The sequence below is a fragment of the Eremothecium gossypii genome, chromosome VI (genome assembly GCF_000091025.4).
Source record: "Eremothecium gossypii ATCC 10895 chromosome VI, complete sequence".
NCBI classification, from domain to species: Eukaryota; Fungi; Ascomycota; class Saccharomycetes; order Saccharomycetales; family Saccharomycetaceae; genus Eremothecium; species Eremothecium gossypii.
In genome coordinates, this window is record NC_005787.5 from 222,419 (window position 1) to 236,462 (window position 14,044).

Genomic DNA, 14,044 nt, shown 5'->3' on the forward strand with positions numbered 1-14,044 from the left:
GGACGCAAATCCTGCCTATACAAATTAGCTTGTATAGGCTTTTGTAGCACTCTGCTAATGCTAGTCCCTTTGTAAAGGGATACCAGGGTATCGGCGCAAGTACCTAAGGCCGGATAGAGCACATAACAGATCAGCCTGCGTGGGATATTTGAGGCGTGTGGGGCAGTCAGGAACGCCGGTAGCACTTTTTTAATCTGGTGTGTGCATTGCAGACGCCATATAGAGCAGCCACGCGAGGCGTGTGGGGAAGATGACCACGAGCCCGCCCCTCAGCCATAGCTGCGGCAGTGACCTGGTCGACGACACAGATATGGAGCAGGACTTGGCGGAAATGCTTGAGTTGCCGTTGAAGACGCGCTGCTTGTCAAACAACTTTGCAGAGCTCCTAGACTACAAGAAGTCGCGAGTTAGCGAGGGCGAGGGAGCCGAGCGACGGAACGTTGAGGAGCTGTTGCAGGATGCGTCGCGGCTGAACGACCTCGTGGGGCAAGGTATGGCGGCGGGGGCTGTGGCACGCGGCTGGGGCAGCCGCGACAGCTGTGCGAGCCAGACGAATTACAGTGCCGCCGCAACAGCCGCATCGACCACGTGCGGCTCGATCACCCACTTCCGCTTGAGCGAAAGCGACTCAGACGAAGATCTGCCCTTTGACGAACACCTCAAACGCGTGATATCCCGCCGGCTCGCCATGCGGCAGTGGCACCGCGAAGATGGGCGGCTAGATATGCTGTCTGAATCAGAGTTCGACACAGTGTCAAACTCGCCGACGGCGTCCTCCGCGTCGCCGCGCGCAGCCAAGGGAACCTACAGGGGGAAGAACAGTGCACTATTGACGCCGCAGGAAAATAAGGACAATGGCTGCGCACCGGGCGCCCAGCACATGACTGCAGAGGAAGCGCTACAGCAGTTCAAGGACGACATATGCATTGTGGTGCACCTCTCACAGGGCTCCATGGCTGCTACAACTGATAGAAACCCGTTTGAAATGAAGGCGCCTGCTTCTGTCACGTATACGCAGTACCTAGACCGCATCAACGCCAAATGCATGTTTGCGCCCATAGTCTACCAGACCGCGGGCTGCTTGTTACTCCGCCTCACGCTAAAATGGCCTCCTTCGGAAACCGGTCCGGTGCAGATCCGCTGGCCCATCGCCGAGAGCTATGTGCATCGCCTCATAGTGGCCTTGATACGTGTCTCAACCAAGATTGTGGAAGACACCGTGCACTCCCACGAGTATTTCAGCAAGGTCTGCGGCATATCGAAGAAGCTCTTGATGCGCCTCGAGCTAGCCCTCATACTCGTCCTCCGCGGCGAGGGTTTGATGGTCACGGCTGCAGCTCTAAACGCTGCCTCAAACGCACGTGCTCGGCTTCGCGAGCAGTCTGCGCTGCCAGCCGCTGCTGCTCAGTGATAATCGCCACTTCTAGGCCCACAATTCGGTTATTTAATAAGCAATAAATACTCCAACACTAATAGTATACACCGTTTGCGAGAGTAAGCACGCAGCAGGAGGTGGCAGCTTTTCTGGTACCACCTCAAGCCCCTTGCCATTGCTGCCTATCTGGTTTAGGCATGAGCAACCTTAGTCAGTTTCGAACCCGTGATATATGTTTCGAACACGTTACCTTTTCGGTGAAAAGAAAAAGCCTAAAGGCGAAATGTTTTCCATGTTAACACAGTAGATTAGAGGTACCTTGTACTGGATTATTTCTGTAGGATCAGGGGCTACGAGCATTCAATCAGAAGCTTGAATCTTAGGGTGTTTCAGGATGGCAGTTTGGGACTTATTCGGTTGGTTTAGAGACATACTTTCGTCGCTAGGTCTCTGGAACAAACATGGCAAGTTGTTGTTCTTGGGTTTGGACAATGCGGGCAAGACCACGCTTTTGCACATGCTAAAGAACGACCGGTTGGCGACACTGCAGCCAACATGGCACCCCACTTCGGAGGAGCTTGCAATCGGCAGCATCAAGTTCACGACCTTCGACCTGGGGGGACATATCCAGGCGCGGCGGTTGTGGAAGGATTACTTCCCGGAAGTGAACGGGATTGTGTTCCTGGTGGACGCGGCCGACTCCGAGCGGTTCAACGAGGCACGTGTTGAGCTGGACGCGCTTTTCCAGATTCCGGAATTGAAGACGGTTCCGTTTGTCATTCTGGGCAACAAGATTGACGCGCCCAGCGCGGTGTCCGAGACAGAGCTGCGCGCTGCGCTTGGCCTACTGAACACGACCGGCGATGCACGCATTGAAGGACAGAGACCTGTGGAGCTATTCATGTGCTCGGTGGTCATGAAGTCCGGATACCTGGAGGCGTTCCAGTGGCTGTCACAGTACATCTAAGGCGTCAGCATATGAGCTTCCCACGTCGTTGATACTACGCATGTTACAGCAAGTGGTCTCAGGCGGGCTTTGAAGGTGTATTTAGAAACGTGTGGATGGTATACGGCGGGTTCTAGTTGTTAGGACCAGATGGCGTATGATATATACATATGATTACTAAATGGTAGTAATATACATGAGCATCTACAGCCGAATTTAGCGCTTCTTTTTGTAGCTTTTGTTGCCCTCACCGCCGGCAAATTGCCTCTTCTTACCGTGCTTGGCGAAAAACTCTTTCTTGCTCTGCTTTTCCTTCTCACTCTTTGCTTCTTCGGCTTTAGCCAGCCGTTTTAGTCGCTCTTTTCTTTCTTCGGCCTTCTTTGCCTTGCGCTTATCTTCCTTAGCGTGTGCGATGGTCATCACTTGCTGCATCAAAGAGCGTGCTTTCTTCTCTTCGCCACCCAATACGACTGCCCTCTTGGCCATGTACGTCTTTTTCTTTTGTGGTTTCATCTGGTGCACCTGAGACTTGAATGGTAGCTCCTTCTGGACGGATTTCGGAATCTTTAGGCCATTGAAGTGACGCTCAACACGCTCAACCTTCTTGTATGCGCTGTCGGGATTTAATGGTGTTTCCATGCCTTGCTCAGCTCTAATCCTACCGACAAGCCGTAATCCCGTCCACTCTTTCTTCTCCTTCAATAGTAAAGAGGTGACTGGGTTATAGAACTTCTTGATCTTGACCGGGTACCATGTTCTCAAGATCACAATGTCACTGAGTAAGATCTTGTCCTCAAATGTAGCTCTGAAATGTCCCTCAGGCTTGGATAATGCACGCTTGATTTCTCCGCGAATACCCGAGACCGTCTTGATCTGGGCGCCCTCAAATCTTGCAACCTCCATTGCACTTGAGAACATATCTTTGATGAAAGCTGTATTTCTGAAGATCTTGTATGGGTATCCAACCAGCTTCAGCTTCTTGACGATCTCCACACTGCTGTCAATCTCTTCAACAATACCAGTAGCAGCTATTCTAAAACTACCGGTTGTTTCCTTGTTTGCGACAACTTGAACTCCACAGAAGGGCGTGTTTGGCGCACACAAGGGCCCATAGAAACTTGCTGTACAGTACGCGTGCTCCGGAGTATACTTTAACATTCTGGTTCTCGTTCGAGAATCAGATGTGGTGTATATTGGCAGAGTTTGGAATCTACGCCAGCCCAAAGATACAACGAGGGGATCGTTCGTCTTCAGAATTTTCTTGTGCCAACGATGGCGTCTGAGACGGGAATTGATGATGCCAAACTTCAGCTCAGCGGGTAGCAAGCCACCCATAACAATTGGAAACTTTGGATCGAAGTGCTCCACAAACTCCTTGGGAATATCTTCAAACACGATACGAACATATGAGCCTGATTTAAAACCTTCAATCTTCTGCCGCTGTTCCGGAGTCATCGCTTCAAATTCGGCATTGTTGATCTCAAGTTGCTTAGCCATTTTTGCTTTCTGCAATTCATACCAAGTGTCGTACTCGTTTTCTGGATCGTCTTCCTTAAAGTTGTCGCCCTCCTCCATCTCGAATTGGAGTCTTAGTTTCTCTTTCTTAGCTGCATTTAAATCACGCTCCTCCTGCTGGGTCAAATCCTTCTTTTCCTCTTCTTCAAAGTCAGCAAATGAAGAGTCAGAATCTGGATCCTCCGTTTCCTTCTTGGCCGAATCTTCTTCGTCTGCAGCTTCTAGATCTTCAAAATCGCCGTAGACTTCCTCTTCGTCACCGTCTTCCTCCCCACCATTGGTGTTCGAACCCAGTACTGGAGCTCCTACAAAAAAGTCTTTGATAGAATCAATGGTACTCCATTTCGATGCTAATTCGCTTAATGACTGGAATGATGGAGCAAAAAATTCCAGGTCACCAGCAGTGTTACCAGCAAGCTTGCTAGGGATTTGTGATTCCTTCTTGCGGAAGAAGTCATCATCGTCATGAATGTCTTCTTCCTCAAGATCCTCATCAGGTAGTTCATTATTCCATCTCTTAATGACATCAGAAGGATCAATGTTATTCATGTAAACCAACTTGCTGATATCCCACTTCTTGTGTTTCTGGATAGTGCCATTCAACTTACCTGCTACAGACTGCTCCCAGGTTTCAGTGTCAGATAGCTCAAACTCCGAGTCGGTAACTAGGGCAAGCTTCTCGTCGGCATCACTGAATTCTGTATCGGCTCTCTTCATACGCTGATCATCACGGTCATATTGCTCATCTGCACCAAAATCTTCCTCTTCATCCGACTCTAGGTTGTCAATATCATCATTGGCCTCCTGCACAGATTTCCCATGCAGACGTGCGTGACGCAAAGAAGACCGACCAGTATTTACCGGCTCTGTAGAGTCCTCATCAAGGTCCTCCTCATCAAGATCATCGTCTTCATCGACTGCGCGAAGCTCTGTGCCGTTGCTGAACACTTGCAGACCAACGCCATCAAACCTTTCCTGAAGGTTCTGGTCAACGGCCTGAAGACCGGTAACCAGCTTTTCACCTTCACCCCGTTCCTTTCCGGGCACAAATGAGGCTTCCTCACCTTTCTTACCCCCGACGTCAATATACACCGCATCCTTATCCATAAGAACGCCTCCAACATCAGACATGGGGGCATAGATCAGTTTTTGGTTATCGTCCAGCCTTCTTCTCCTGCGAGTGGTCGTGCCAGTAGAGGACGCCTCTCCACTCTTGGCCTTCTCACGCTCGTATTCCTCCATCTTCTGCTGGAAGAAGGGTGTTGGACAGGGATCTGGCAGACGTTCGACATGTGCAATCGGGAAATCACCGACACCAGCGAGATGGACCTTGAAGCCAGGGGTGCTTGGGAGCGGTGTACCGTGTAGATAGCCATACAGGGCGACCTTGCGATCAACGTGCGTGCCCTGGGTCTCAAGGACCTCGGGGTGCGTTAAGTCAGTCATACGGTCTGCCAACAGGTATGGATGCTCGTTCCGCCACTTCAGAGGGCGGAATTTCATGACGCTGATGAAACGCGACAGATTCAGGATTTCACGGTCTGGGTACCGCCCATTAATAACACCCGATAGGTAGAATAGCTTTGCCCCCTGGTACACTTCTGTCCAGAACCGATGCTTCAGACGTTTCTTCGATGCACGGAGTGTGGCCTGCGACTTGAACAAATCGAGATGTGTCGCTACTCCCAGCACACGCGGCATCCCGTGGTGTTGTGCCAGGTTCAGGAACTCCATTGTCTCCATCTCGAACCCAAAGTTACCGTCCATCAGCAGCAGCACCAAATCTGCAACCTTCGCAATGTCCACCATCGAGTTCAGATCGTCCGCGGGCGTCTCAATGAACGTCAGACGGCGGCGCTTGCCGGAGACGACCGTGATCGGACCGTTAATCTCGCCGAGGGTCGTCTTGGTCAACCGCCGCACCAGCGACTTGATCAGCGTTGTCTTACCCGTCCCCGGGGGACCTACAACGGCAACAATGACTGGCGGCGGGTCGTCGTCCGGCGTCCGGTCCACCATCGGAACGTGCAGCGCGCGCTCCCGCTTATCGCTGCTGCGCTGCATCTGCTTGGCCATCTTTCCCGGAGCGGCCACCGCGAATGCCTTCGCATTGTGGCCCTGGGAGTGCAGCTTCTTTTTAGCTGTCGCCTTCTCCTTTTTAGGACGATGCTCCTTATTCGACTGGTCCATGCTGCAGAGCTTTTAAGCCTTGACTGGTTTGTACACTAGTGTCGATGAGCATCTAATAGCTCGATGCAGGTTTTTCAAATAAAAAAGAAACGACACAATTGCATGTCACGTGTAAATCTAGTTTAAGTCACGTGTGTTTAATATGCTTGACTATAAAGACAATCAGCCAGTCCCGTCGATTTCCTGATCACGTGGCTAACGCTAAAAAGAAATTCGTCAGCGGCAGGCTTTAGAGCTAATGGAGATCGAAGGGAGTATATTGCTGGATGATTTTTTATCAAGTTTATTATTACTGTACACGCATCTGGTTGTGACCCTAAGGTTTGTACAGACGGTAGAGTGCTTAAGAGTGAATTTGTAGTTCTGGGCCTATCCGAAGCATCAGTGCGAGTGATATGGTTCTTTATAAGAGGAAGCCTATTGTGCTTCCTACCCCCAAACCGTTACCGGCAAATCTGGAATGCAAGGTGTGGCACATCAACGAGACGGGAGAATGGTTTTTGACCTACCAGGAGTATCTAGAGCGGCTGGATTTCTATACGAGACACTACTTTACGTGTGAGATCACCGGGACGTCTTGCCTCACGTTTTTCGATGCACTGAACAGCGAAGAAAGCCAGTTCAAGAATGTGGAGGAGCGGTTCCCGCTTAAGCTGCGGGAGCCCGTGGCGCGCTTTCTGCACTTCAATGAGGTTCGGCGGCTGGACCTGCTGGTGGAGCAAGTGTATGCGAAATTCAAGACTGACTTCTTCCCTGGGGAGGTGGTGTATTTGCGCAAAAACCGGCAGGAGGTGACTCCGGCGCCAGAGGACCTTTTCCGCGAGGGCGAAGTGGGGATGCAGAGCGCGCCACACAGCTCGCCAAACTCCGCTGCATCTAGCCATCAGTCGCAGTCGCTACAGTACCAGAAGCCATATGTGGTGAAAGAAAAGGCACATTTCAATGCAATTGTGGATCCAGAAACGAAGCGCCAAATATCTCCTGCGTATTCGAAGTACATGCTAGTGGAGGAACATTCATCAGGCAACACGGGCTACATTATAGCAGATCAATCACAGATATATCGTGATCGCTCTAGTTTTACGAAGCATCTCATAAAATGCTTCTGCAAGATCACCCTTAGAAGGGCGTCCTCGAAAATGGGGGCCCCGTGGTGTGTGAAAGAGGACTATCTTCCTATGTACGGTCTGACTATGGACTGGCCGGTGGATATGCTGAAGTACAAAGAAGATCAAATGGAACAACGTCCAAATTCCTTATCTAAACGTGCTCGCGAAGAAGCTGCAACATCGGATTTGGATGGTCAGATTCAGCCCTGGGATCACGAAAATGAGTCTTATGATGCGGCCAAGGAACATAAAAAGAAGGTTAAGAAGGATCAGCCGGGCTCACAAGCCGAGTGTCCCATAGCAACAACTGATATAGAGGTTAATCCAGCTGAGAACCAATTGGAGGAACAGGGCGCATCTGTTTCTTTACATGTTCCAAATGAGAATGCGCCAATCACTTCGATAATGGAAGACCTGAAGCTGCCGTTTGTTGGCCAGCACCAGCCACTTTCATCGCTGATGACCTATTCTAGGAATCTTGACGCAATACCGCACACTTCAAGGATACCGACATTCAGGAACTTTGAGAAGGTGATCCAGTGCTATGCATTTTTGAATACGTTCAATGAGAAGCTTTGCATATCCAATTTTACTTGGGAAAATTTCATTACAACTTTCCGCTGCACTGACGTTAAACTACTTTCGGGTAAGGTTGTTCTGGTTAATGTTACATCGGAGAATACAACAGATACTGAATCGGGAGAAAAGGACTCTGATATAGAAGTCTTAGACGTTGTAGACCAGGACGACACATATATGTCTGCTGATGTGTTGGATTTTATCAAAGCACAGAATAATGAACATATAACGTATTCAATTGAAGATGATGATTCACTTGATGACGAATATCTCGATGCTATCAAGGATAATGGCTCTGCATTACTCGTGGAATGCTTTGTTTCCTTGCTCAGGTTATTTATAGATGAACAGGGAGATTGGAAAACGCTGGTTATGGAAAATTGGTACGATGAAGAGGATGAAGATGAGGACAAGGTCTCTGGGGGCGGTCGCGGAAATACATCTGAGGAATCAACTGGGTTGAACTCCAAGATTACAAATGGCAATGCTTCGTGCGATCAGGGCAACTTTGATGCGAAGGTCCAAGATAACGATAAAAATGCTGTAGAAGTTAAAACTGAAAACTTAGTGCAGAACGATGATCATGAGATTACGACTCCAGAAATTGATACCCTTTTGGATAAGTGTCTAACGTTTAGAAAGATCAATTGGTCAGAGAGACTTACCAAAAGACAATTCCAGAATGGATTTTGGCTTATTGTGCTTTTAGGCGTTTACCAGGACTGCATGCATCTACCGATGTACACAAAATTTATCCATGATTTTATAAAGAGTGTGGTTCCAAAAGACGGAACATCAACGCAACTGAATAAAACCCTTTGGAGAAATTTCTGCCGCAACCTTGATGTGGAGCAGAAAGTTACCGCTCTTTGGATATTAGTAGATCTATGTTCCAACTTTTCACATGATATCAAGGCGGCAGTCGAAGATTCGATGGAACTATGCGGACAGATACGCAGTGAGAGATACAAGATAGGCAGGGATTTGAAGGTTGAATACCAAACTTTAACTGACTTGCAAGAAACGTCCAGAAAATTAGCAGAGAAGACCGCAGATTCACCAGAATTGATGGAGCTGGAACAAAAGATGGCCCGCCAAGAAGACAAAATTGCGCGTCTACAGGAAGATAAAAGCTACTTGGATCGAGTACTTTGCGAAAACGACTTGCAACGGCTCAAGCCATTGGGAATGGATAGATATGGCAATAAGTATTATTGGTTAGAACTGCATGGTATTACAAGACCTTCCAAGTCCGAGGGAGATACGTACCGATCGTTAACAGCCGGAAGAATTTGGATCCAAGGTCCAAATAGCTGGGATTACAACTACATTTTAGGCATTTCTGAGGACCAGATCAGTCAATGGCTAAGTATCCGGTTGGAGCAAGGTTCTGCTGCGGCAACTAGGAAAGTATTCGGAGTCTATCGTGCAGAAAATGGTAGCTATTGGCTGGATGACGAGTCCTCTGGACAGGCGATTGAATTAGTCGATCAGAAGGGCGCTCTCAATTATAACGTCACCTTGACGGCGCTGCAGAAGAAGATAATAGACGAAACACCGGACGGTTTGTTGCTCTCGGATAGCCAATGGTACTGTATAAATAGCGTGAGAGACTACAAGATCTTAGCGGATTGGTGGGAAAATTGGGGCAGGCGCGAACATGATCTGCTGCGTCAAGTCAAAAACGTGGAGACCGAGATTATGGGAAGCCTCGAAGGTGACACGAGCGCCCTGGACACTCTACAAAAGGAAAAAGAGCTGATGCAGAAGTTCAAAGACCACCAGTTGACGCCCGAAGAGCTACAGCTCGCCGCCAACGGAGAGCAAAAGGACCAGGAGCAGTCGTTCAAGACCGAAGACCAGCTGGAGCAGATAGCAGAGGAAATAATGAAACTGGACGATTCCTCCAAGACTCGCAAGATTTTAGACAGAATCAAGGTGCTCGAGGCCAAGCGTGATGAACTGCTGGCCAAAAAGCAGCATGTCGAACAGCATAAACCGGGTTCGCGCATCCAGCTGCGCTCCGAGTACAAGCGCCAAAAACTCAACATCGACCAAAAGCTCCGTCTTCAGGAGGAGGTTCTCACCGAGCTCGTCAACTTCTCGTTTTCCGAACGACAGCGCGAGACCATCGAGTGGGAAAACGAGCGTGCTCTCAACCTCTGGGGCTTCCCTCTTGTAAAGGGCGCCAGCGGAAAGACCAAAGTTCAAATGCAGGGAACAGTCGACGACAAGCTCTCCTCAATTCTAAAGAACACCCTCAAGCACCAGGACACGGCTACGGCTGCATGACTGTGTTTCTTGGCGTTTGCGTGCACCATTCACACTCACGAGCGAGAAGCTTTTTGTATATAAATATTTGACTTAGATAGATACAGCGTGCCTCAGCGGCATGTCTAATATTCCCGAGCGCGATTTGGTATAATAATTAATTCATTATTCTTCAATTTGTCTTAGACTCAACGAATTGCCGAATTCTAAAAGCAAACTGTTTATTGCCCAAAAAAGTGGTGTCGTTTTAGACGTTTTAGAGAAATTTTCTAAGTGAACTGCTCTGAAAGACGAGACGAGCGATTGAGCAGCAGAGGTGAGACCATCAAGGTAGGTACTCTTTCCGCATCTCTAGCTGCTGCAATACCGAGTAAGCCAGTATTTATTGACGCTGTTTTCCGCCTTGCAAAATGATAAAAGGTGTCGGCAGACCTAGCATCGGGTATTTGAATAATGTCACCAGGAGCATACTGGGTGGGGTGCGTATGCAATCTTCGGGTGTAAAGGGCTCGCCTGAATCCCCAGAGGCGCTTACAAAAAGCTCACGGCTGGAATCCAAGCCTATGGATTTCTCGAACAATGCGCCAGTGAACCCCCATACAAAAAGGCCGATGCTATCTGACTCTAAGTATGAGTCGCGGAATTACCAGCTGCCTAAGTGGAAGGAAGCGCTCGGCGAGCTGGTGGTGCGTGCTTTCCGGCTCGACATGGACAGGGTAAGAGCAGGGCCGGTTGCTGGGTCCTACTACTATGCGATGTGTAAGGAGCAGGGCCTGCAGTTCGAGAACGAGGAACTATCTCGCAGCGGCAAGTTTTTCTACGAAGACCTCAAACTGCCCCGCACGTTCTCCCAGTGGTATCAAATCACAATTTTGCACGAGTGGATCCTATTTGTTCGCATGCGGGCGTTGCCTTTCAAGTATGGCCGCAACTACCAGCAAAAACTGGTTGACAGGACCTTTTCTGACATAGAGCTGCGCCTCTTTGAGGAGATGAACGTGAAATCGAGCCGGATTGCTGACCAGTATCTCAAGGATTTTCATTCTCAGATGATGGGCGCGGTGTTCGCATACGACGAGGGTTTCTTCACGGACGATGCCACCCTTGCCGCTGCCTTGTGGCGTAACTTGTTTGGGGGCCGCAAGAACGTCGACATGGTGCACTTGGAGGCTATGGTAAGATACGTGCGGTCGCAACTATACGTTCTAAGTAAGCTATCAGACAGGGAATTTGGCATGGGTGAGTTCAAGTTTGTACCACCAGATGAGGCCGTGGAGGTCTTAAGTGAACAGGACGAGGCCCAATTGAAGGAAAGAGTGAAGGAGAAATATCTAGCGATTGACCGTAATCCCGCTACTTTGCCAAGCGAAAAAAGTAACCTGTCATACGAGAACTGAACTTGTGTTTGACATAAACTGATGGCATTTTATTTATTTTCCCTCTGATATCTGTATATAATATTGTAAACTAGCCACATTGCCAGTATTATGGGATATCGACCCGCTCTACCTTTACCGGCCAAGATCCGAAAGGGTATATCTTGGCCATCTGCCCATGGCTGCCCTTTTCGAAGAGCGTGTCTAGCTCATCGAGGAGCTCTGTCTGGAAGCTTGCACCACCTGTAGCACGACCTGCAGCAAAGTAACCAGCCGACTTGTAAATGAGCACAGCACTGAGGACTGCGTGGAACGGCGACCCATCGGGTGGCAATGCTCCGAGAAAACACGCAATGACGCTGCCCAGAGAACACCCCGTCGCTGTGACCTTGCTGAACAACGGAATAGAGTCACAGCTAACAATGTAGGCTGGAAGGTGGTCCTGGGGAGGGGCACTGCCGAATCCCAAGTTAAACGAGCAATCAAGCGCCCCATTGACAACTATATCGTTCTGGCCAGTGAGCACCACCACAGTTCTATACCGATAGGCGACCTGACGCGCAGCATTGCATAAAGTATCGATGTCCACATCATGCTCTGAGTCCACTCCTCGCATTGCTCTATGTTCGGATGATGATAAAGCTAATATCTCGCTGGCATTTCCCTTGATACATGTGTACTGACCCATATTGAGCAAATGCCCATTATAATCCAGCCGCGTGCGGGAGGCCGCAAAACCCACAGGATCAAACACAACTGGTCTCCGGGCCTTATTATAGGCCCTCACAGCGGCAGTGGCCACCTCAAGGTCAACGAGAGATCCAGTATTGAGCACAAGAGCAGAGTGCGCGGCAGTAGAAAGATCTTCAAACTCCGAAGATACTTCTGACATGATAGGCGATGAGCCAGCAGCTAGGGTGACATTCGCGGCAAAGTTCTGGTGCACCTTGTTCGTGACATGATGGACAAGAGGCGAGGCTTCAAGAAGCATCGGTACATATGTTTCCATGTCATCCGGCGCCCTGTAGTCCACGTCTTCAGTGAACTTCCCAACGACAAACCTGTATGCGCCGTCATCGAGCAGCCGGCGCAGCCGCTGCGTCGCACCACGCGCGTCGCTCGCGGCCATAATCTCGCTCACGACCGCTACTCCGTCTGCGGCTCTTTTGCCATTGCTACTGGCACACTGCAACAGGACCCGGCCGATGTTGTCTGCATGCAGTCCCCCGATGAGCACAGTTCGACACCATGTAGCCCTGCACTCCTCAAGTGCATCCATGATTTCAATAGCCCCTGAAATCCCCATCGGCACCTTGCGAGGATTCTTCTTCGTCTCAGTGGGAAAGATCATCCCCACACCGATATAGTCGACGCAGCCTTGGCCCCACTCTGCCAGTTGCTGCACTTCCTCCGGCCGCCCCACGCTCCAACCAACTATCTTGCTCGGCCCCACCAGCTTGCGTACCAGTGGCGGCGGGATATCCTGTTGTCCCACGTGCACGCCGTCCGCATCGACTGCTAGTGCCACATCCACCCTGTCGTTGATGAGCAGAGGAACATTAAACTCGGCACAGATGCGTTTGACCCTCAGCGCAGCTTCCACAAAGTCGCAACCGTCCGCATCCTTTTCCCGCAGCTGGACCAACGTCGCTCCGTTCTGCAATGCTGCAGTTACCTGGCTGTCCAGTGTAGTGCCTTGGGGCAGCATGCTCGAATCTGTCACCAAGTATAAAGAATAGTCCACTTCCTTCATCAGCCTCTACTAATAGTTCCAGTAGCTGGTACCATACACCTTTCAACCCTCTATAGCCATGCGTGTTATATATGCACCAGACTTATTCTAATAGTTGCCCTAAATGTAAGCCTTTCTGCTCTGGCTTTGCTCTCAAAATACTTCATCACCTGCAAAAGGAACATAAGCTCCATATACATGCTTGTGCCCGATGAAATTGACTCCCGCAAGCATATTGGAGGCCCCGGTTTACTATGCAGACCACATACATGGCAAGTACGACGTCGATAAGGTGGTTATTCTCAGAGATTGCGGATATGTGAGCGAGAATGAGATAATGCCACAGACTTTGAAGCTGCTGCCCGAGCGCACGAACATTGTGGACTTCACAAACAACGAGCTGGAGGAGCTTCCGCCGCTGGGGCATAACGATACAGTGCACACGCTGCTTCTGTCACGGAATAGGCTCGGCCGGCTTGATGCGTCAAGATTACCGAGGTACCTGGTAAATCTCAACCTGGCGATGAACCGATTTGAGAAGTTCGAGCAGCTCCAGGGCCTGCGTTCCGCTCCGAAGACGCTGAAAAACCTGAATCTGCGGGGGAACGTCATATGCCACAAGGAACAGTATCGCGAGACTGTGATTGCCCTGTGTCCGCAGTTAGCGGTGCTGGACGGGGAGCGGGTACGGCAGGCCGAGCGGCAGGCAGCGCCGCAGAATGAAAAGACAGATACACCCACAGAGGGTCCACAGCCCGTTGCTTTGCAGGCGACATCCGAGAAGGAGTTGCAGCTGATGGATCATGTGGTAAATAAAATGGACAAGGATACACTGGAGGACATCAAGCAACAGCTCGCCAAGGCCACGACTCTAGCCGAGATAGAGAGGCTGGAAAAATTACTCTCCGGGGGTGTGATACAATAGTCTTTTATTTAGAGTTAATAAACTAC

General features: G+C 49.9%; 7 protein-coding genes across 7 annotated transcripts; 5 read left to right on the top strand and 2 right to left on the bottom strand.

Moving 5' to 3' along the window:
- Positions 1 to 250: 250 nt before the first annotated feature.
- On the top strand, positions 251 to 1,411 carry AGOS_AFL115W (AFL115Wp; the record flags this gene model as incomplete). The annotated part of the gene is made up of 1 exon (NM_210789.1): positions 251 to 1,411. One exon carries the CDS (start codon positions 251 to 253, stop codon positions 1,409 to 1,411), a length of 1,161 nt encoding a protein of 386 aa, NP_985435.1.
- A 358-nt stretch (positions 1,412 to 1,769) lies between these two features.
- Positions 1,770 to 2,342, top strand: SAR1 (Arf family GTPase SAR1; the record flags this gene model as incomplete). Its single annotated transcript, NM_210790.1, has 1 exon — positions 1,770 to 2,342. The coding sequence occupies one exon, from the start codon at positions 1,770 to 1,772 to the stop codon at positions 2,340 to 2,342; it is 573 nt and encodes a 190-aa protein (NP_985436.1).
- A 195-nt stretch (positions 2,343 to 2,537) lies between these two features.
- Positions 2,538 to 6,026, bottom strand: BMS1 (GTPase BMS1; the record flags this gene model as incomplete). Its single annotated transcript, NM_210791.2, has 1 exon — positions 2,538 to 6,026. One exon carries the CDS (start codon positions 6,024 to 6,026, stop codon positions 2,538 to 2,540), a length of 3,489 nt encoding a protein of 1,162 aa, NP_985437.2.
- Positions 6,027 to 6,421: 395 nt separating this feature from the next.
- Positions 6,422 to 10,006, top strand: AGOS_AFL112W (AFL112Wp; the record flags this gene model as incomplete). Its single annotated transcript, NM_210792.2, has 1 exon — positions 6,422 to 10,006. The coding sequence occupies one exon, from the start codon at positions 6,422 to 6,424 to the stop codon at positions 10,004 to 10,006; it is 3,585 nt and encodes a 1,194-aa protein (NP_985438.2).
- Positions 10,007 to 10,395: 389 nt separating this feature from the next.
- On the top strand, positions 10,396 to 11,382 carry CBP3 (Cbp3p; the record flags this gene model as incomplete). The annotated part of the gene is made up of 1 exon (NM_210793.2): positions 10,396 to 11,382. The coding sequence occupies one exon, from the start codon at positions 10,396 to 10,398 to the stop codon at positions 11,380 to 11,382; it is 987 nt and encodes a 328-aa protein (NP_985439.2).
- An 88-nt stretch (positions 11,383 to 11,470) lies between these two features.
- THI6 (bifunctional hydroxyethylthiazole kinase/thiamine-phosphate diphosphorylase) lies at positions 11,471 to 13,114 on the bottom strand (the record flags this gene model as incomplete). Its single annotated transcript, NM_210794.1, has 1 exon — positions 11,471 to 13,114. One exon carries the CDS (start codon positions 13,112 to 13,114, stop codon positions 11,471 to 11,473), a length of 1,644 nt encoding a protein of 547 aa, NP_985440.1.
- A 190-nt stretch (positions 13,115 to 13,304) lies between these two features.
- LEA1 (U2 snRNP complex subunit LEA1) lies at positions 13,305 to 14,018 on the top strand (the record flags this gene model as incomplete). Its single annotated transcript, NM_210795.1, has 1 exon — positions 13,305 to 14,018. The coding sequence occupies one exon, from the start codon at positions 13,305 to 13,307 to the stop codon at positions 14,016 to 14,018; it is 714 nt and encodes a 237-aa protein (NP_985441.1).
- Positions 14,019 to 14,044: the final 26 nt, after the last annotated feature.